At 36.5% G+C, this 23,580-nt stretch overlaps 1 protein-coding gene across 8 annotated transcripts in view; it reads left to right on the plus strand.

Moving 5' to 3' along the window:
• Positions 1 to 394: 394 nt before the first annotated feature.
• WASHC4 (WASH complex subunit 4) overlaps positions 395 to 23,580 on the plus strand; it is a 61,071-nt gene continuing 37,885 nt past the window's right edge. For 5 of the 8 annotated variants that reach the window (XR_010148442.1, XM_063787075.1, XM_522571.8 and 2 more), the window contains exons 1-13: positions 395 to 556; positions 3,820 to 3,959; positions 6,924 to 6,977; positions 7,070 to 7,135; positions 7,892 to 7,937; positions 8,369 to 8,436; positions 11,159 to 11,241; positions 13,275 to 13,317; positions 13,810 to 13,913; positions 14,827 to 14,947; positions 18,709 to 18,832; positions 18,940 to 19,067; positions 19,834 to 19,994. Coding sequence is in view for 7 of the 8 variants with exons in the window: in XM_063787075.1 (XP_063643145.1) it covers positions 496 to 556; positions 3,820 to 3,959; positions 6,924 to 6,977; positions 7,070 to 7,135; positions 7,892 to 7,937; positions 8,369 to 8,436; positions 11,159 to 11,241; positions 13,275 to 13,317; positions 13,810 to 13,913; positions 14,827 to 14,947; positions 18,709 to 18,832; positions 18,940 to 19,067; positions 19,834 to 19,994 (1,199 nt within the window). In the remaining variant the exon portion in view is untranslated. Of the gene's footprint in view, positions 557 to 3,819; positions 3,960 to 6,923; positions 6,978 to 7,069; positions 7,136 to 7,891; positions 7,938 to 8,368; positions 8,437 to 9,198; positions 9,274 to 11,152; positions 11,242 to 13,274; positions 13,318 to 13,797; positions 13,914 to 14,826; positions 14,948 to 18,708; positions 18,833 to 18,939; positions 19,068 to 19,833; positions 19,995 to 23,580 lie in introns of those variants that run through there. The other 3 variants (XM_016924092.4, XM_054664638.2, XM_054664639.2) reach the window with 3 other exon arrangements.

The raw sequence follows: 23,580 nt of genomic DNA on the forward strand, positions 1-23,580 counted from the left end.
CCGCACAGAATGTGCGGGAGAGCTGTAGGAACTCCTACGGTGGCGACAGAGAGGGAAACAGGCTTGTTGGAAGAAGCGCCTGGTCAGCGTTATCCTCGAGGATCATGCCTTCCTGTTAATTCCCCACCCCATCAATTCTACCTTTTTAGGTTAGACTGGGGAGTAACTTTCCTAGGTATTAAAAATCGTCTACAGAGAGCAGGGCGAAATTAGAGTGCCGAAGTGGCTTGAGAAGCACAGTGAATGGTGGCGAAGCCCGAGCCGGGTCGCAAGACACCCGCTGGCACTGCCGGCGCCATGGCGGCCGCCTTCGGCCACGGCGGAGGACTCGCTTTCCCAGCGGCCCCCGCGGTCGCAGGGGCAATGAGCCCGGCCGGCCCTCGCGAGCGGAGGCGGGGCCGGGGCCGGAAGTCACGTGCTGTGACAGTAGCTGGGGTGAGGCCGTCGTCGCCGCACGGGCTGGTTGGGGTTGTGTCTGTGGGAGGCGCCGGGGTGATGGCGGTGGAGACTCTGTCCCCGGACTGGGAGTTTGACCGCGTTGACGACGGCTCGCAGAGTAAGGGAGCTGCAGGGCGAGGGCTGCGGGTGGACGCTCCTTCGGCCCGCCGCTGTCCTGGGCTGGGCAGCGCTCCTGCGAGAGGGACGGCTGCGCAGCCGTCTGGTGCGGGACACTTCAGAGCCCTTGGGGTGTGCGAGGGACGCGCTCTCCAGCGTTACTTTCGGGGTTGGGGTCCCAGCCACGGCGGGTCAGGCTGCCCCTTCAGGGCTCGGCGTGTGAGGCGGAGACTCTCCTGGGGAGCTTGCGGTGCCCCGCGGGGAGCGGCGTCCCCCTTCAGCTGCCCCGGGGCTTGGGCGGGGCGCGCCCGGGAGGCCCAGCGGCCCCGGGAGCCCAGGCTGCTTCTGTCTCTGGCCTCTTGGGGATTTCGCCAGATTCTGAGCGTTCAGCTCTGGAGGACGCTGATGTCTGGGTTCCTGTTTCGGTTTCCTGTTTTTCTTCTTTTCCTCCCAAATCAACTTTTGCAAGTTTGGGTGTCTTTCCCATCGCGTTGCTATAACCGTAGAAGGGAGCGAAAAAAGAACTTTTCACCCTGCGAAAATAAACACGTGAATGTCATTTTATCATTTTCCAGGCCTTTTATTTATGCTAAGTGATATTTTTCAGTGATGTTCTGCAGTTTCCATCGCAGTTATAAAGGCTTCAAAAATCACAGCAAATCTTCAAATTTTGCTTCACAAGATCGAATTGTCTGATTTTAACTTAGAAGTCTATCCCGAAATAAACAAATTGTGTTTCTTTCAGTAAAATATTGAGGCCAAATTAATTGTAGTGAAACTCTACTTGAAATAAATACAAGTTGGCAATCTGCTTCTTATCTTTGGTCATAGTAATCTGTGTAAGTGATCTAAGAGAGATTGGAGCATGCTGTTTGTGATTTTTTTTTTTCCCTCATAGTTTTCCCAAAAGGTGGAACGTTGCTTTTAAAAATTCCGGATGAATTTTGCTTGATTTACGAAGAGAGACTAATGCCTACAAAGTTAGATGAATTAGGTTTTACAAGTCTCTCAGAGAAGAGTGAGCTACATCCAGGATGGGTTGCAGTTTTTCACAAAACATTCCTGAGGTCAGGAGTTCAAGACCAGCCTGGCTAACGTGGTGAAACCCCGTCTCTACTAAAAAATAAATAGCTGGGCGTGGTGGCGAGCGCCTGTAATTCCAGCTACTTGGGAGGCTGAGGCAGGAGAATCGCTTGAACCCGGGAGGCGGAGGTTGCAGTGAGCCGAGATCGCGCCATTGCACTCTAGCCTGGGTGATAATAAGGTTTTAGCTCTTATGCAGCATAAAAATTAACCTTGGAGATAATGACAAAATCTTTTAATTTTTTTTTGTGGAGGGGATTCTGTATTGTTATAAAGTGAACTGTACCTTGTCATATATGAAGTTTTATGGACAAAGATGACGAACTGGTATCTTCAAAAAAAAATTGGAATAGAGTTATGTTAATTGAGTTTGAAAATGGTTCAGCCTGGAGTAGAATGGTCTGATTCACTCAACAGATATTTTCTACAACCAGTGGCTGTGCTAGATATTAGGGATAAAAAGATAAAACAAGGAATGCAGTCTGTTGACAAAGATGAGCATGTTAAGTAGGTTTTTGGAATTTTTACTCTTAAAAAATTACCATGTAGTTCTTATCTCAACTTTTGTTATTTTAACTTTCACCAATTTTACAACCGTTTATTGTCAGCAAGGAACTTTTAATGTTATTTTAGGTTTTCTGTTGCCTGTTTGTGAATCCCTGAACATACTAAAGGAGTGATTTATTGGCGTGGTGTTTTTCTAGCATTGTCTTTTTTTTTTTTTTTTTTTTTCGAGACAAGGTCTCACTCTGTCGCCCAGTGCCGTGGCATCGCCACGGCTCACTGCAGCCTCGACCAGCTGAGCTCAGGTGATCTTCCTACCTCAGCCTCCTTAGTAGCTGGCTGATTTTTTCTTTTTAAATTGGGATAGAGACAAGGTTTTGCCATGTTGAACTCCTGGTCTCAAGTGACCCACCGGCCTTGGCCTCCTAAAGTGTTGGGGTGAGCCACCATGCCCGGCCTAGCATTGTCTTTAAGAAGTCATTTGCTGGTCAAATGCAGCTTTGGTCATTTCCTGTGTAGTTGAGAATAAGACAACTATTTGGGGTTCTGAGAATCTGGGCAGTCTTATATGTAAGCTGTAGGGAAGAGAACACCTCCCTGTGCTTGGCTTTCATTAATTTTTGGTCTGTGAATCATATCTAGACTAATTGTTTTCCAAAATTGCCTAGATTAATGCTATAATAAGACAGAAACCTTAATGAACTAAATGGATTCACCGGATTTAAAACTTTATGTGGTTGAAGAATAAAGGAGAATGGGGGCTAGGTCTTTATACTTTAATACAGCATGAGTCAGAACACACGTTCTCTTACTTGCTTCACATTGCTAATTTGAGGAGAGCAAATTTTTACCTTTTTTAGAAGACAAAGGTTGAATAAAGTTATTCATATCAATAAAAGAAACTGAGTTGGAGTTGAATTTGTTACCTTTGGGAACAAGTAATGAATTTTTATGTGTAACGTGAAATACTTTGACGAATAGGCATATTTTAAAATCCAGCTTATTCCAATGATTCCTTAAAGTTACCTATGAATGTGTTAATTCTGTGAAGAACAGCATAGTATTCTGTAGTCAAGCAGTGTTCTTTGCTGGTTTTTCCAACTTGATTATGACAGTTAAATAATTTAACAAATATCTTGGTTAAATTTTAGACATTATAGAAATAATATGCTCAAGCAGGTATAAAACCTCCATTTAAAAATATTTAGGTGTATTATTAAACATTAGTGTGTATAGAATTAAAAACTACATTTTTAAGTGTTACTTCTGTGACAGACTGTTTTTTTCACCTTCAGATCATGAATATTTGTTTTTGCAAAAGAGTTGTTTATGACTAAAAGATAGAATCAGGACATTGAATTGTTTAAGGCACTTTTCAGATTGGTTCAAAGCCCTCTATTATGGGGTAGATGGGCTAGTGGCTTTTTCATAATATGTTAGGGTTTTAAGGTAGTAACTTTATATATGGTAACATCTACTGCTTTTAAAATTATTTCGTGTATAGAGAAGATTGAAAGCTGAATTGTTGTTTAACTTTGAAACTTTATTTTCAGGAAGTCCAGACATTCCAGAATAATAATTAACAGTGCTTTGCGTGACTTTTGAGGTTATTTGAAGTAAATGTCCTGTAACTCATTACTTGCACTTATCACATACTGTTTTAAAATTTAAACTTAGAAATTCATGCCGAAGTCCAACTTAAGAATTATGGGAAATTTCTTGAGGAGTATACCTCTCAACTGAGAAGAATTGAGGACGCTCTGGATGACTCAATTGGAGATGTTTGGGATTTCAATCTTGATCCTATAGCATTAAAGGTTTGATTTGATTTTTTAAAAATATATGTATATATTTTCTGGACATACTATATCCTGAAAACATAATTTTTTAAAATGGAAAAAGTATTTTTATTTGAAATCTAAGAACAAAATGAAAGTTGGAGAAAATTGTTAATTTCCTTTTCTCTAAGCCATGCAGATGTTTTTTAAATGTGTGTGTTTTCTGTTAAAGAATGACACAAACACAAAGCCTTTAGTGTCAAAGAATGACACAAACTCCAAGTCTTTGAGCTTGCCTTTGATTTTCATTATTAAGAAAATGAGGGCTGGATAGAATATTCAGGCTTTGTTTTTTCTTAATTGAGGCTATTTTACATAGAGTGAAATGCAGATACTCTTAATTTTGCCAAACACTTGTAACTCATATCCCAATTAAGATAGAGAATATTTTCACCATTTCTGAAAAGTTCTCTCATGCTATATAGATGTTAATGTGTGAGTAATTTTTTAATGTATAAAATACATTACTCTTTCCATTTTGAAATATTTCTTTTATCTTTAAAATTAGTTTGTTACCACTTGAAAAATAATGTACATTTTATTGAGCACTTGTGTATTACACACTGTCCTAAGTCACACACTGACTTGTTTTTATAACAGCTTTCTTGAGATATAATTCATATATCATACAATTCACTCATTTAAATTGTATAATTCAGTTGTTTTTAGCATATTCACAGAGTTGTGCAACCATCACAACAGTCAATGTTAGAACGTTCTCAGCCCCCAAAAAAGAAACCATGTACCGTGTGATAATCAACCCCCAGTTCATGCCATGGCATACCTGCCCTAGGCAACCACCAGTCAATCTACTTTTTATCTCTATGTGTTTGTCTCCTCTGTACACTTCATATAAATGAAATCATACGATATGTGCTCCTTTGTTGCTGGCTTCTTTAACTTATGTTTTCAAGGCTCATCTATGTTGTCATGTTTTTAGTACTTTCTCTTTTTGCTGTTGCTGAATAATATTCCATTGTAAGGAATGGATAACCACATTTTATTTATCCATTCATCAGTTGATAGACATTGGATTTTTCTACTATTTGGCTGCTATGAGCATTTGGGCACATGGTTTTGTGTAGACATATATAAGTATATTGTATATAAAATGTGTGTATACATTATGTGTATACTTTATACATATGTATATATGGGAGTGGAAATCCTGGGTTATGTGGTAACTATGTTTAACTTTTTGAGGAACTGCCAGAATGTTTTCCAATATGGCTATACCATTTTACATTACTACCAGCACTGCATGAGGGTTCCAGTTTCTCTACATCCTTGCCAGCCTTTATTGTCTTGATTATATTCTTCCTAGTGAATGTGAAAGCTCATTGTGGTTTTGATTTGCATTTCTGATGGCTAATAATGTTGAGCATCTTTTCATGTGCTTATGGCCATGTGTCTGTTTTCTTTGGAGAAATGTCTGTTCACATCCTTTGCCCATTTTTAAATTGGGTTATCTTTTTAGTATTGCATTATAGGACAAGTATTGACTTTTAATTCCCACCACAATCCTATAAAGTAGATACAATGTCATCTCCATTTGTAAATGAGAAAACTAAGGCATAGAAACGTTAAGTAACTTAGTCAAGTAAGTGACACATTTAGTTAAATAATGAATATCAGGCAGCTTGACTCCGGAGCCTGTGCCCTTATCCAATACCCTGAACTGCCTCACAAATACTTTATATATTTGTAAACTGAAATTACTTTCCTTTGACTTCTTTTCTTGCAGGCTGGATAGACTTAGTCTTACTTTAAAAATCTTCCCCCCCCAAATTTGTAATTGTCTCTTTTTGTTCTTCAACACTTCTATGAGAATCATTGTATGTAAGTTATAGGAACTCTACTAGGAAACTCTCATTCTCAACCTGTACTATCTCTGAGGGTAATAAGTTTCATATATCTGTCACTTGCCATTAAGTAATACATGTTGATTTTTTAAACAGATGCTGTTGGGCTTTCTCGCCATTAAGTAATACTTGTTGATTTTTTTAAGACTTGCTGTTGGGCTTTAAGGGCCTCTTCTAGATAGGATTATAAAATCTGTTTTTTTTCTCAACTCTCAGATTTTATAAAAGGGTGAAATCATCTCTTAGTTTTTATCTTCCCCTACAGAAGCTTTCTAATCTTTACAATCTTATTATATGACAGACTCCATCTCCGCAGTTGCTCTCTTTGGAACCTCTGTTTAAGTTCTATTATTGGGCAGTTATTTTATTGTTTTTACTATACAAGGTTCTTAGTATTTTGGGAAAAACCACAAACTCAGATAAAACCTCTGTAAACAAAAATTACAACCTAATGAGAAAGGGTATATAATAACTTACTTGCATAAATAGTTAATTGTTAGTATGTAACCAGAAGGGAGATCTGAGATTTCACTTGATAAATAGATCACATATAGTCAATGATCAGGAAGAGGTGGAAATTGAACGGGCTTTAGGAGTGAACTGCACATACTATTTTAAGTGTTTCTGAGCATGGATTTATACAAGAAAAGATGTATTTTCTGTCTTGTTTCATTCTTAATTTATTTTGACCCTTTAGCTACAATATCTTATTAAATTTGTGGCTGCATAGAAAATTCAAAAATGATGAAAGGTTTTTCCCCATGATCATAACTAATGGAGTTTAATAATGTTACTATTACCTTATTACCTTGCATTTTCTTATACTGCACTCATAATCAGCCACCTTATGCTCCATAGGACAAGTAGAGTCGTTGCAACATGATTGTGTCATGTTGGGCCATTTCTTTCCTTATGTGTTGTCTAATGAGATTGTTTTGGATGAAGTAGTTGATATGGTGCTAATGTTGAGTACAGGATCTAACACAAGTTTAAGTCGAATAAAACTAGTCTCAATTTGTGTTTTTAAAATTTCAGTTATTTTTCAAATTAAAAGAAATGTTCTTTTCCTTTGTTTCTGTAGCTTTTGCCTTATGAACAGTCCTCTCTTTTGGAACTCATAAAGACTGAAAACAAGGTACAGAATCCTAAATCTAAAAAATTGTTTTAAAAATGTTTTAGTTATCTGTAACAATTTACTTTTTATTTTGTTTTTACTCATGAAACTAGGTCTTAAACAAAGTCATCACTGTTTATGCTGCACTTTGTTGTGAAATCAAGAAATTAAAATATGAGGTAATTATTTGAATTCTTGTCTTAAAACTTTAAAAACATCATTTAGAAGCAAGTATGTGTTTATATATGTACAGTGTGCAATAAATATTTATTGAATGTTGAATGAATTATTTATTTAACGTAATACTAATACGGACTACCATTCATTGAGTACTTAGTATGTACAAAACACCAGGCTAACACTGTAATCCTTATAGTAACCCCAGGAGGTAGGTGAGACATTGATGAGGAAACTGAGGCTTAAAGAGAGTGTCACTTGCATAACATCTTACTGGTAGTCAACAGTTTGAATCTAGGTTTACAAACCTCCAGAGTTTGTGTTACCTGCCATATATACTGGCTATCTAGAGAAAACTGATTTTTTTTTCTTAAAATGCATTTAGTTTTGTGTTTCCTTACCCAAGAACCATTAAAAGTCTGGTAGAAGTTGACAAACTTCGTATTTTCTTCTCCTGCTTTTTGATACCATGTGGTTGCTCTTTATTTCCCATGAACTAATGGGAGGATGTGGGACAGTGAGGGTGGTCAGATAAGATGAAGTAAAGGCTAAAGGAATCAAGATACAGCTTTGAGTATCAGTAATATTTTTGTTACTCTAAAGATGAATTGCTTTATAAACAGGTTTTGAATTTAAATGAATTTGTATGCAAATGATATAGCCCTCTGTTTATTACTAAATATACAGATCTAAGAGAGCACAGGAATTTGGAAACAAAACAACCTTTAAAATTATTTTAATTTTTTTCTTAAAAACAGGCTGAAACTAAATTTTACAATGGTCTCTTGTTTTATGGAGAAGGAGGTAAGTTTAAAATTCAAAATTGTGATGCCTTTTTGATATTGAAATGAACAAAAAGTTAACAGACAATTTTAGGACCACTATGATTATATAATAGTGTGAGAAAAATAAGTATTCATATTTTTTGTTGGTATGTTTGGTAAACAGGTAAAAAATCTGAGGAAGCAGCAGCAAATTTGTGATATCTTTGTACTTTACGAAGTACTGTAGGTAGATGAGAATTTTCCTTGAATTCATTAAATAGTGAAGCAAATACTTCTAATTATTTGATTAATGATTGTCTTATTTTTCTCTTTGGTGTAAAAATTCTGTTTTCAATACTATGCAGAGTAAAAGATGTCCTAATGAAAAAAAAAAACTTTTCCCCCTTTTTTGGTATTGATTGAGTTTAAATTTAAAAAATGAAATATGCTTATTCATGTTGCCTTTTACAGCTACAGATGCCAGCATGGTGGAAGGTGATTGCCAAATTCAAATGGGGAGATTTATTTCATTCTTACAGGTAACTGATTTTTACTTTCTACTGAGCTTTTACTTCAAAAAGTTTGAGTAAATTACACAACACGTAAAAAGTTCTGAAACCTTCAAATACTAAAGATGTGTACTCTGAGGATAAGACACTTAATTAGCATTGGATTATAGTTTAGGAGATCATAACTCCTAAAAGATTTCCAAGTATTTTTAGAGGAAAAAGCTATCAAAATAAGTTTCTTTGTGTATATTCCTTTATGGACAACTTGTCACCATGCCTTTTAAAATAATTTAAACTTTGTACCCACTGGAAAAGATAAATTGTATCAGGAAAAGTTGTTAACGGATAGGAGAGAATTAAGCTATTACATGAGCAATGATGAAGTTGTTTAAAGCGGTAGCCCTCCATGCTTCTAACAGCTTGTTTCAGTTTAGATAGCTTCTCATCACTGCCAGTTTTAATGATTGTAGGTCCTTTGGTTTACTCTTATCAAAAGAATAAAATGGCTTCTATTTCCTCCTCTGTGATAAAAATAGTGCATGTACGATGTGAAAAAGCAAAAATTGAAGCTAAGGAAAAAATACCCATAGTCCCACCTCCTTTCTGTTGTTGAGTACAAGATTTGATATATTTCATCAAATTAGGCATGCTAACATACTGTTTAAATCTTTTATATCTTTACTACTTTTTTTGGTCTAATTGATCTAATTGAGAGCATTTTGTTCATATTGTGATATGTGTTATTCAGGGTCCTGTCTAGAAAACTCCATACAAGGTATTTCAAAAGATGTAGTTTGGAGGATACAAAGTAGCAGATATGTAAGATGAGTAAGTCTAGAGATCTGATGTACAACATGAGGATTACAGGTAATAAAATATCATATATGGCATTCATGCTGAGTAGATTTTAGCTGCTTTTGCTACAAAAAAATGGGTTAGCTATGTGAGATGATGGATTTGCACTTGACTATAGTAACCTTTTTATTATCGGTGTGTATCCCATAACATGTTGTATACCTTAAATGTACACAATAAAATGTATTTAAATAAGAAGAGAGGGGATTCAATATAGAGAATTGGTTACCTAGGAGTTGGAGGACAAAGAAAATACTGAGGTGTAGTCCAAAGGAAACAGATACCTCCTTTACATCCAGAGAACAAAAAGGATAAAGATTGGGATTGCCAGGATCTGGGAGCTTGGAGAAGAAGCCCCATGAAACTGATGCCTATGCTGAGGTGGCACTGCCTAGCTGCTGCTGGCTTCTTTTCCAGCAAGGTGTCTAAAAAATGTAGTTGGTAAGGTCCCAGTAAATGTGGAAACTTTGCATTTTTCATTTTGAGGGTATTTTATTCAGTGTGTACAAGTTTAGAATTGTTAATCATTCCTGGTAAATTGAATCTTTTATCATCATTTGTGACCTTCCTTAGCTATGATCATGATTATGTGTATATGATTATGTATATGTATTTTACATGCATAGCAATTTACTATACTGATGCTAATCAAGTCTGTTTTGTCTGACAGTATAATAATAATGCTGCCCTGGCTCCATTTTAGTTAACATTTTCTTGATTTATCTTTTTCCATTCTGGCAGCCTTTCAGTGTCATGTTTTAGTTGGGTTTATTTAAAACCACATATATCTAAATTTTGCTTTTTTAATGTAGTCTGACAATACCTGTTTTTTAATCGCTTAATTTATTCTGTTTCTAGGTCTATCTTATATAGTCTGTATGTATATCTGGGCTTGTTTCTGCCTTTTTACTTTGTTCTTTCTGTTTGTCCTACATTTTCTCTTCTTTGCTTTTGTTAAACTTCTAGAAGTTTAATAGGACATGTAAAACTATAACTATTTAAAAATAAAATGCGTTATTTATTTTCATTTTAAAAAATACTTTACATCATATTTAGATCTCACAGCTGCATAAAAATTCCGTTTTTAAACATTCAACAAATATGTTTTGTAAGCCTAGTATATGCTAGAAACTGTTATTGGTGCTGGTGATATAGCAATGCACAACACCAACAGAAATTCCTGTTCTCATAGAGCTTAAAATTTAGATCAGCATAGTTTTAATTAGGTTTTAAATACTTCAGATACACACTGTTTCTGTAGGTTTAAAAGTTGAGAGCTTCTGAAAATGGATTTTCAGAAAATCTAGGATATGTTAGATATGAGCTAATTATTTAATGACAAACATATCCCTAGGATAAGTGATACGACATTTCACTTGCTGTGTGCCAAGCCTGCTTATACATACGATTACAGGTGATCAGTATTTGAAGTTATTTTACAGTGACTTCTGGAAACCCCTTCCTGCCATAGTTGTACTTTCTATACTGGCAGCTTTTGAGCTCCTTCACTCACTCAGATGTTTATTCATGTAATAGGGTAGAAATTTATTGAGAAGCAGTTGAGTGTTAGTCACTATGCTAGGCAGTGGATATTCAAAGAAGGAATGAGACAGCACCTATCATTTAGGAGTTATATAAGTAACTACAATATTAGACTTGAAATAGGAGTATGAATGAAATGCAGTGGTAACAAAGAGATAGGAACGACCCTGGAGTACAGGAGGTGAGTTAAGTATTGATTGCTTGAGGGATGCTTGAACTTGTCTGGCTTTTGGTTAACTGGAGGCTTTATTGGAAAACTGTTTTGTTTTTGTTAGAGTTGTTACCATAAAATTCAGTAAAAAATGGTGAGATTTAAAAAGTAACTTTATAATATATACCCACCTTCTCATTTCAGGAACTGTCTTGCTTTGTTATGAGGTGCTATGAAGTGGTGATGAACGTAGTCCACCAGTTGGCTGCCCTCTATATCAGTAACAAGTAATGGATTTTAGAAATATTTTTGCTTTTATAATAGAGATGCAGAAAATGTTCTTTCTAAAATTAATAACTCGTAATAGTTTTTCTTTCATTCAGCATTCTTTGAACACTTATGATATTTCAAACACTACTTGATGTGTATCATACGTAGGTTAGTAAGATGCAGTTTCCACCATGGTGGGCGAACCCATTATCTGTCTGAATGACAGTGTCTACAGAACAATCTTCAAGAAATTTGACCATATAGAAGAAGGCTAACATGGAATTAGTACATGTTCTGTGTTCTCTCTCTTTATTCCTTTCCTCTACACGAATGGTTGCCTGACTCTAATGGAGTCACTTGAGACTTTTCTTAGACTACAGAATCTTGAGGGATGGAGCTAGGGAATCTACATTGAAGAAATTTTGTGAGTAGTTCTAATGGTCGTAAATATACCCAGTAAAATATACCTTAAATATACACAGTAAAATTTATTTAAATTTAAAAAGGGAATTTAATATGGAGAATTGGTTACATGGGAGTTGGAGGGCTGAAAGGACAAAGAGAACAGTGAGTTCATCCGGAGGAAACAGATACCACCTCTCCATCCAGAAAACAGAAAGGAAAAGATTGAGGTTACCAGAATCTGGGAGCTTGGAGAAGAAGCCTCATGGAATTGGTGCTCGTGCCACTGAGGAGGTGATACTGCCTGGCTGCTGCTGGACCATTACCCTAAATCAAGAAAAACGATCACATTTTCATAGAGCTCTTGCAGTTTTACCACAAAATAATATCTCACATTTGATTAGTTCTTTATACTTAAAATTTTTTTCCACACTTACAATCTAATTAATACATTAACTTTGTTTAGCTTTATGTCTAGGGATTATTAATAATGAGAAGAGATAACTGAGACCTGGAAGAGATAACAAGAGCAATTTTGGCACTGTTCTTTTGGTCACCAGCACATTCATTGTTCTTACTATACCATGCTGCATATAAACTCTTTATACTGGAGTGTTAACTGTTTCTTATTCTCCCATTTTCCCCCTCAGTTAGGTATTTATTTTATGTTCTGTCTTTTCACTAAAGCTCTCATGGCAGGAGAGAATGAGAGTATAGCTTCCCTACCCGCTGCAGTACCTGATGGGTAGTTCTAAGAAGACTCCCCCTCATCCTACCCCTGCCCTAGAAGGATGAAATTTATTTGAATTTTGTGTTTAAATTTAAAATATGCATTCTATCTTGTGGAATATCTATATGTGCTTTAATATTATAAGCACTATTTAAAACTTGTTGAGCAAAATGAGTAGGAGGTAGAAGTGAATTTTTCTTTGACTTTTGACTTTGGTATAATTCTAGTAGTATGCAGTGTTTTTCAGTAGGGATGAGAACTCAAACCCAACTGAAGAGAGGACTGATTCCTAAAGACCAGTTTGGAGGCTGGGCGCGGTGGCTCATGCCTGTAATCCCAGCTCTCAGGGAGGCAAGAGGCGGGAGGATAGCTTGAGCCCAGGAGTTCGAGACCTGCCTGGGCAATATAGCGAGACCCCCTTCTCCACAAAAAGGAAAAACAAAACAAAACAAAACAAAAAAACAAAAGACAAAGACCAGTTTGGATAGGATAACAAAAATTCTAGTTGGTAATTGAGAAATTCTAATAGTTTAGAAAGATATGAATGCCACTTTTAATATTTCTCTACCTCTATTCCAAGATAAATCATTTGGGTTTCAATGGGTAAGGTTATTCATAGGTCACCTATCATCATAGCCCTACCCATGAGTGGGATATAGGCAAGAATACTATTAGGTTGGTGCAAGAATTATTGCTGTTTTTGTATCACAGTTACTTTTGCACCATCCTAATAGTATGCACAAAGTAGTTCTCTTCTTGGGAAAGTGGACTTGACGCTCTTAAATTTTAAATAACTAGAGCCTTAATAAAGATAAATATTAAAATTCCAAGATCATCTGCTCCTGTTATGTATTTGAAATAAGAATAAACTATGACAAAAAGGAAGTTTTTTTTAACTTGGTTGTTATTTTATTATAGGATTGCACCCAAAATTATAGAGACAACTGGAGTTCATTTTCAGGTAAAATACATTTAGCTTGACCTGTAAAACTGTAATTATTATTATATTTTACTTTGGAGTTTGTATGGTTGGAGAGTATGACACTCATAGGAACACTCTTAAAGAGGTGTGTGTGTGTATGTGTGTGTTTGTATTTCTCTTTCATCTGTGAAGTTGATGAGTCATTATTGACCATTATCAGTGTAACTTAGTTTTTCCCAGTAGTGCCGTAATGCAGATTCTCTAAATGATGTCTTTGGACAGTGAAATAAATCTGCAGTATTGCAATTAAGGATGAAATTTTGTTCATCTTAAAAAGAGAAAAGTATTCTCTATTTAAGACTAAAAGACAAATAGTCCTTTCTGAGGATCCAACCTGTAGCTGAATAAATTGATTTACCCACTACTTTTACTAATTCAGTAATTAGCCCAAATGATTTTACTTTAAACGTCTACATGAGGCTTAACTTCTAACTAGTGACTAAATGATAATCATTAAAGGTTTTTTGACAGACTATGTATGAGCACTTGGGAGAACTGCTAACAGTTTTGCTCACCCTGGATGAAATTATTGATAATCATATCACACTGAAAGACCACTGGACTATGTACAAAAGGTACACCAATTAAAATATTTTAAAATGTTTCTTACTTTGGTTAATGTATTTGTGTTAGTAAAAAGTAAACAGATATAAATAATACAGATTTTCTAAAAGACCTGGGGATTGATATTTAGAAGGAGCTCATATCAAATATTTTTATGACTACAGTAACCATTCTTTAATTTCACATGAGTTTGTTGGGACGAGTATAATACATCTGTATAAAGCATCCTAATTCTTATAGTAGTAGAAAGTTAATTTGCCTGGCTTAGGACTCAGATTTATTGTTTTCCTTGGGTTCTATTCAGGTGACAGTTTTTTCTTCTTTTTCTTTGTTGAGATAGAGTCTCACTGTGTTGCCAGGCTGGAGTGCAGTGGCGTGATCTCGGCTCACTGCAACCTCTGCCTCCTGGGTTCAAGTGATTCTCCTACCTCAGCCTCCCAAGTAGCTGGGACTATAGGCGTGTGCCACCATGCCCAGCTAACTTTTGTATTTTTAGTAGAGACGGCGTTTCACCATGTTGGCCAGGATGGTCTCCATCTCTTGACCTCATGATCCGCCCGCCTTGGCCTCCCAAAGTGCTGGGATTACAGGCGTGAGCCACCATGCCCAGCCCGACAGTTTTTCTTTCCTGAGCTTGGTTTTATTTTATTGTATACCCTGAATTTTTTTTAGACCATGGTTTATTTTATTCATGTTCTGAGTACTTATTAAATGTCTGGTATGTACAGATTATGAGGCATTTTGATTGAAGATGATATTAAAAAGCGTAAGAAAATCTATTAGGATTGTTGTGTTCAAATTTTCAAATGTGTAGAGCCAAACAAGAAATATAAATATAAAATTTTGACTTCCAGGAAAATTTTAAATTTTTAATTGAAGAATTTATTAGGTAGATTTAAGATGTTTCTCTTAATTTTCCTCAAGGTTACTGAAATCTGTCCATCACAATCCTTCAAAATTTGGAATTCAGGAAGAAAAATTAAAGCCATTTGAAAAGTTCTTGCTGAAGCTAGAAGGGCAATTACTGGATGGAATGATATTCCAGGTAAGTAGGTCTGTATCAGACTGTAACAGTGGGGCTCATATTAGACGACAAAGCTCAGAATTATAGTAGGACACTTTTATAATATACTGTTGAATATAATTTTCTTTAAAAAGTGCTTTGGCTTAAAATTATTGTTACAGTACTAAAATATTTCTGTATCTAGTAGCCAACAAAATGAATAGTATATTAGTTGTATTTAGAGCAAGAGTTTTAGAAAAATTATGTAAGTGGATAAAAATATTTGAGGATTAACATCTAATCTTAGTAGTTAGGTATAGCCATATCTTGTTTTATTGCATTTCGCTTTATTGCATTTCCCAGGTAATTGCATTTTCTACAAATTAAAGGTTTGTGGCAATCCTGCATCAAGCAAGTCTTTCATCGTCATTTTTCCAACAGCATGTGTTCACTTTGTCTCTGTGTCACATTTTGGTAATTCTTGCAATATTTTAAACTTTTTCATTATTATTATAGCTGTTATGGTGATCCGTGGTTTCTGATGTTACTATTGTAATTGTTCTGGGGTGCTACAAATAGTGCCCCTGTAAGATGATGAACTTAATCGATAAATGTTGTGTGTGTTCTGACTGCTTTATCAACTGGCTAGCTCTTGTCCTGTCTTTCTCCCTCTCTTCAAGCCTTTTTATTCTCTGAGACACAACCATATTGAAATTAGGCCAATTAATAGCCCTACAGTGGCCTCTAAGTGTTCAAACGAAAAGAAGAGTTTCATGTCTCTTAATCAAAAGCTAGACATGGTTAAGCTTAGCAAGGAAGTCATATCAAAAGTAGAGATAGGGCCGGGCGTGGTGGCTAATGCCTGTAATCCCAGCACTTTGGGAGGCCAAGCGCGCAGATCACGTGAGGTCAGGAGTTCGAGACCAGCCTGGCCAAGATGGTGAAACCCTCTCTCTACTAAAAATGCAAAAATTAGTAAGGTGTTACGGCAAGCGCTTGTAATCCCAGCTACTCGGGAAGCTGAGGCAGGAGAATCGCTTGAACCTGGGAGGCAGAGGTTGCAGTGAGTCAGGATCACGCCATTGCACTCCAGCTTGGGCGACGAGGGAGACTTCTAGGGGGGTGGGGAAAGCAGAGATAGGCTGAAAGTTAGGCCTCTTGCTGTGACTAGCTAGCCAACGTGTGAATGCAAAGAAAAATTTTTGAAGGAAATTAAAATGCTGTGAACACACAGATGATAAGAAAGTGAAACAACATTACTGCTCATATGGAGAAAGTTTTGTTGGACTGAATTGAAAATCAAACCAGCCGCAACATTAGTTTAAGCCAAAGCCTAATCCAGAGCAAGGCCGTAACTCTCTTTAATTCTCTGAAGGCTAAGAGAGGTGGGGAAGCTGTAGAAGAAAAATTTGAACCTAGCACAGGTTGGTTTATGAGGTTTAAGGAAGGAAGCTGTCTCCATAACCTTAAAGTGCAAAAGCAGCAAGTGCTCATGTAGAAGTCAGTAAGTTATCCAGAAGATCTGGCTAAAATGACTGATAGAGGTGGCCACACTTAGCAACAGATTTTTCAGTGTAGATGTAACAGCCTTCTATTGGAAGATGCCACCTACATCTTTCATAGAGGAAAAGTCAATGCCTGGCTTCAAAGAAAGCCAGTGCCCATTTGCCATTCTGAAAATCTTAGGGCCCTTAAAAATTATATTACTGTACTCTGCCTGTTCTCTGTAAGTGGAACAACAAAGCCTGATGACAGCATATCAACATTGAGGCAAGACCCTTGGCCAGCAAAAAGATGATAGCTCACTGAAGGCTCAAATGTTAGCATTTTTAGCAATAAAGTGTTTTTTAATTAATATACTTTTTTTTAGACATAATGCTATTGCATACTTAATATTACTATAGTATAGTGTAAATGTAACTTCTTTTTTTTTTTTTTTTTTTGAGACGGACTTTCACTCTTGTTGCCCAGGCTGGAGTGCAGTGGAGCGATCTCGGCTCACCACAACCTCTGCCTCACGGGTTCAAGCAATTCTCCTGCCTCAGCCTCCCGAGTAGCTGGGATTAAAGGCATCTACTACCATGCCCAGCTAATTTTGTATTTTTAGTAGAGATGGGGTTTCTCTATGTTGGTCAGGCTGGTCTTGAACTCCCGACCTCAGGTGATCTGCTCACCTTGGAAATTGGTGTCACTCATGTTTTTGTGCTGGTTGGGAACTGAACCTATGGTTTCTGTGAGGTGTGCCTGTATTGTGTTTGCTGTTAACCTCTAGGTTTAGGTTTTTTTTGGTTTTGTTTTTGTTTTTGAGATGGAGTCTTGCCCTGTCACCCAGGCTGGAGTGCAGTGGCGTAATCTTTGCTCACTGCAACCTCCGCCTCCTGGGTTCAAATGATTCTCCTGCCTCAGCCTCCCGAGTAGCTGGGATTACAGGCGTCCACCACTGCACTCAGCTAATTTTTGTATTTTTAGTAGAGACGAGGTTTCACCATGTTGGCCAGGCTGGTCTCGAACTCCTGACCTCGTGATCTGCCCACCTCAGCCTCCCAAAGTCCTGGGATTACAGGCATGAGCCACCATGCCCGGCCAGGTTAAGGTTTTTAAGACAACCCTTAACAAGTCTGTTTAATTCTTCCTAGGCCCAGGGAATGTAATTTGGGTTTGCACAGTCCAGTATGGTAGCTTCTAACTACATGTGGCTATTTAAATGTAAATAAATTAAAATGAAATACAAAATTCACTTTTTTACTCACGCTAGCCACATTTCAAGTCCTTAATAACCACATATAGTTAATGACTAGTTATATCAGATAGCACAGATACAGAATATTTCCATCATCACAGAAAGTTCTGTTGGAGAGCGCTGCTTTAAGCAGGTTCCACTCGAAATTGCATTATATTCCATTTATAATATACTTCAAGGTTACTTTTAGTTTATGTTTTACATGATCACAACCGATTGATCTCAACTCTTGTTTACAGTTGACCCTTTGAACAACATGGGTTTGAAGTGTGCACGGGTCCACTTATATACAGATTGTTTTTCAATAAATGTATTAGAAAATTTTTTGAACATTAGCAACACTTTTGAAAAAAACTTGCAGACAAATGGCATAGCCTAGAAATATTAAAAAAACTTGAGGAAAAGTTAGGTATGTCATGAATGTATAAAATATATGTAGATACTAATCTATTTATGTGTTAATTGACTTATGTTATCCATAAGGCTTTTGGTCAACAGTGTGCTATTACTAGTTAAGTTTTTGGGTAGACAAAAGTTATATGAAGATTTTTGACTGCACGAGGGTCAGTGTCCCTAACTTTATGTTTAAGCGTCAACTATATATCAATTTAAATGTTAGTTCATTAGGTTAAGAAGATAATTTTTTTGTTATTGATTCTTTTTCCAGGAGACATTTCTATACATGCTATAATAAAGTGCTAGGAAAGTAATTGTAAGCAGAAAACATAAATTCTACTCTTAAAAGGGCAAAGTAAAATAAAAAATATGCTTTTTCTTTTATACATCTCTGAACATCGTGTGTATCTCTTTATACAGGATTATAGATTTGGGTTCAATTTTATTACTTTCACATAACTAGTACCCAAATATATAAATACATATATATTTTTCATTCACAAAGATCTAAATATTAGATTAGATTAAGAACCTGAGCTTTAGTTTTAGTAAAATTTAAATGATGAATATAGAAATTTATCATACACTATATTTAGTGTATGATATTTAAATGTTTAATCGTTTATTATTGAGAGTCTGAATTTCTCTTTCAATGTTTCCTGTCTAGGCCTGTATAGAACAACAATTTGATTCTCTCAATGGAGGAGTATCTGTGTCAAAAAATAGTACTTTTGCTGAGGAATTTGCACATAGTATTCGGTCAATTTTTGCAAATGTAGAAGCCAAACTTGGTAATGTAAATCACATTTTTTGGTTTTTGTTTATAAAATTTGCATTTCCTTAAAAGCATAATTGAAGTATATTTGTTCTGCTTTCTCTTATGTTATCGATTTGTAAGGAGAACCTTCTGAAATTGACCAGAGAGACAAGTATGTTGGAATTTGTGGACTCTTTGTATTGCACTTTCAGATTTTTCGAACTATTGATAAAAAGTTTTATAAGTCTTTATTGGACATTTGTAAGAAGGTAAGAACTTGAAACTTATTTTTCAATTTGAGTAGATTAAAAAGATTGCAGATAAAACTAAATATTTTAAAATGCATTTTATTCCTGTTTACAAAAATAATTTAAAAGTATTCACTTGTAAAATTCAAGTATTCCAGAAATAAGTAACTTAGTGAATGAAAATACGTCATATTTCTACATCATATTACTACATATTGGTAGATGGTGTTCAGATTTGTTCCTGTACAACTTCTCTTAGTGCTACTAATACTACTTTTTCCTTTTCCTTTTCTTTGCCACTGATTTTCATTACTGAAGATGAAGAAATTTAAAATATATTTCTTTCTATGTCTTTGCTATTTTCATAATGTGGTATCTGATTTCAAAATTGAAAGATTAGTTTGTGTGTAACATCAAGTGATAGTAACTATGATAACCCAGCCAATTTTTAAAAAAACTTATATACTTATATAGAATGAAACTAAAGGACATGAAGATTCAAGTTTCTATTGTTGCATTTTTTTATCTGACAGTCCATGAGAGGGTGTTTTGTGTGTGCGTTATTTAATATTCAGGTGAATAAAATTGTCATGCTCAACACCAGATGTAGAAATGCCTTAACTCTGCCACAGTGAAAGATATTTGTCTCATAATATATTAATAAGTATTTTTTGTGGTTATTTTTTCTTGAAATCAGTTGTCTTCCATGTGTATTATAGAACTTTTAAACAGCTTGTTGTTTAGCCTGCATTTAATGAATTTTCCCCTTTTCTCTTTTCTGTTTCAGGTACCAGCCATCACTCTAACTGCTAATATTATTTGGTTTCCTGATAATTTTCTGATCCAGAAAATACCAGCAGCTGCCAAACTGCTAGACAGAAAAAGTCTTCAAGCCATTAAAATACACAGGGATACTTTTCTACAACAGAAAGCTCAATCACTTACCAAGTAGGTTTTATAAACAAGTATAATGAAAATATTTAGATATCCTTTATTTTCAAAGATTATACTAACACTTAATGTATAGTACCATTTGAATTATAAGATTAAATGTACTTGATAAGTAAGGGTCAGGCAATCTCCAGGAGATTTGTTTTCTAGAAGTTTTTTGTAAAGAATATTTTACACTTAAAGTCAATTTAAGATGTAGACAGATTATACTTTATGGATACAAATGCGTACATACATAGTTTTTTATCATCTGTGTTAAATATTTTTTGTCCAAATGAAGTCTCAGATTTTGTTGCAGTAGATGTCATTTGATGACATTAAGAACATTCTGTGTCCATGGTGATTTTGGGAGAGGTTGAGTTTTTCTTGATGTGCTTCCTTTTTCCCCCTTATTTTTATTTTTATGAAAATAGTATATGCATGTATATAAAACATCAAAAAGTGCTAACGCTTAAAGGGAAAGATAATTCTTCCCAATTCCTTCCTGTATTTCAGTCTTGCTCTCCAAAGGCACACTTTTAACTCTTTGTTTCTTCTTTTTTTTACATCCTTATTTTTTGTATACGTCCTTATTTTTTATCTCTTATTGTGTAAATTTTCAAATATACGTAAAGTAGAGAAAATAGTATAAAGAACCCCTACGTTCCCATCACCCAGCTTCAACAATTAATTTATTGCACATTCTTTCTTGAGTACATGGCTAAAATCACGTTAACTTGGATAAAGCTTTTGAGTGAAATGACACAGGACTCTGCCGCTAGCCCCATGCTGGTGACAGATTTTTGTTTGTGATATGGCTAAAGATGTAATGGGGATACTTACCTACTTTCTGTTGATTTTGACTATCAAAGGGAAGTTGGATCACTACTATACATTGGGGGAAGGAAGAGCATGTCATTTTTAGTACTGCCATGTCCTCTGATTAAAGTGGAAAACTACAACAGATTTAGGCAGGTCTACTCATTTCAGAACTCTAGTAGATATCCTAAATCAGGGTTGAAGAGGGATTAAAAACAAATGTTTAGATTTAGATTAAAGAGCTGAATTAAGTAATACAAGATATATGTAGAGATTTATCTTTCCATTTGAGTAGCAGTAAGTGGGGAAAAAATGTGTGTATTTTAGTTCTTAGAATGTTGATATTTTGTAACAGTGTGATGGAGTTACTCAAAATGCCAATACATACTTAGCTTACATTAATAACTCTAATACCCAGGTTGTGGAAACTAGTTAGTTACAGTACAGGTTGAGTATCCCTAATTGAAATGCTCCAATACTGGAAACTTTTTGAGTGCCATCGTAATGCCCAATGGAAACGCTCATTGGAGCATTTTGGATTTCAGATTAGGGATGCTGAACTGGTAAGTATATAATGCAAATATTCCAAGATCTGAAATACTTCTGGTCCCAACCATTTTGGATGAGGGGTACTCATCATGTATCTAGGTCATGGGAATTGATAGTTGCATTAAATTCCGTTTTGTTTTTTTTTTAATTTTTTTTTAGAGACCGAGTCTTGCTCTGTTGCCCAGGCTGGAGTGCAGTGGTGTTATCTTGGCTCACTGTAACCTCTGTCTCCCAGATTCAAGCAGTTCTCCTACTTCAGCTCCCGAGTAGCTGGGACTACAGGTGCCTACCACCATGCCCAGCTACATTTTTTTTTTTTGAGGCAGAGTCTCCCTGTGTCGCCCAGGCTGGAGTGCAGTGGTGTGATCTCGGCTCACTGCAACCTCCACCTCCTGGGTTCATGTGATTTTCCTTCCCCAGCCTCCCGAGTAGCTGGGATTACAGGCACCCACCACCACGCCCGGCTAATTTTTGTATTTTTAGTAGAGACAGGGTTTCACCACGTCGGTCAGGCTGGTCTCGAACTCCTGACCTTGTGATCTGCCTGCTTCAGCCTCCCAAACTGCTGGGATTACAGGCGTGAGCCACCGCGCCCACGCCTGGCTAATTTTTGTATTTTTAGTAGAGACGAGGTTTCATTATGTTGGCCAGGCTGGTCTTGAACTCCTGACCTCAGGTGATCCGCCACCTCGGCCTTCCAAAGTGCTGGGATTATAGGCATGAGCCATCACACCCGGCCTCTTTTTAAAATTGTTTTTATTTTTTATTTTTAAACTTTTAAGTTCAGGGTACAAGTGCAGGTTTGTTACATAGGTAACCATGTGTCATGGGGGTTTGTTGTGCAGATTACTTCATAACCCAGGTATATTCCATGGAATTTTTATTGGTCAGATCATAGCTGGTGTTTGGTGGTGCCATGTTTTGAGAGGGTCACAAACTGCAGCATCCCTAGATGCAGCTGATCAGGATGTCAGAAGGTCTGAGAACCATGCCTTCTTGTTTGTCTTCTCTTTGTTAGTGTCTGTATAGTTTGGCCTTTAAAAGAGAAATCTGTGGAATGATGTGGTGGGTTTCTTTAAATATTTGAGGGGCATTCAGAATGAAGAGGGAACAGATTTGATCTCTGTGGCTCCAGTAGGCTAAACTAAAACCAAAAGGTGAAGATGACAGATAGTAATGATAATAATTGCCAACATCATGAAGCTCTCAACTCTATGGCAGGCATTATGCTAATAGCTTTAAACATACCATGTTCCATAAAGCATGTAACAGCCTTCGGGCAGAAAATAATAAATGTAACAATTAATGTTTATGGAGTGCTTACTATACGCTAGTAGGTATTCCAGGAACTTGACACATACCTCCTTTAATGATCAGAAAATTGTATGAGGTAGATACTGTTGTTGCCATTTTGTAGATGAGAAAACCCTACAGAGATTAAACTTGCCCAAGTTTAAACAACTAGTAGGTGGCAGATGCAGGCAGTTCAACTCTACAGCCCAGGCTGTTAACTACTACTATAAACCATTTTTATCCCATTTTTAGATAAAATGAGGCTTAGAGAAATGAACTTTGCCAGGTCACACAGCTAAGTACATGTCAGAGAGGGCATTCAAACCAGTGCCAGTCCTATTCTGGTGCCTCTGCAGCAGGTAGCATTGTGTAGGCTGCTCTGTAGTCTCCTTCACTAAAGCTGTGTAGGCAGAATATAGATAACTGTCAGTCCAAGATCTGTGGGAAGTGAGTCTTACTAAGTGGACAGTTGAATAAGTTGACTTTCGAAGACTTATCACATGATGAGATTTTGTTTCTAAATTCTTTACTACAGAGCTCCATGAAGATGAAGGGCACAGTTATCTTTTTCAGTCTCTTTGCAGTTATGTCAAGGAAACCTAAAATTCACTCCACTAAAGTGAAACTCAGAGGGATGATGTGATCAGCATGGGCTTTGTCCTGACATTTTAGAGAAAGTTGAGGGGGTGTCTAAGAGGTGTCCCAAGGTCAGGCTTCAGAGTTTATGTAAGTGAGTAGGGAGCAATGGAGAGCAATGAGCAACAGTTTTCCTGCCCCCATACTATACACCAGACCCCAAGTGGCCAGTGTCCCAGCTGCCTCCTTGACTGGGGTCCAAGGTTTGTGGATTTTTGCATTTTGCTTTTGATTCACAACCACTTTAACACTGGAAAATACTGCCTTTAGAGGACAGAGGTCTGAATCTTTGTTTCAACTCCCCATG

This window comes from Pan troglodytes, chromosome 10 (genome assembly GCF_028858775.2).
Source record: "Pan troglodytes isolate AG18354 chromosome 10, NHGRI_mPanTro3-v2.0_pri, whole genome shotgun sequence".
In the NCBI taxonomy this organism is placed as follows: domain Eukaryota; kingdom Metazoa; phylum Chordata; class Mammalia; order Primates; family Hominidae; genus Pan; species Pan troglodytes.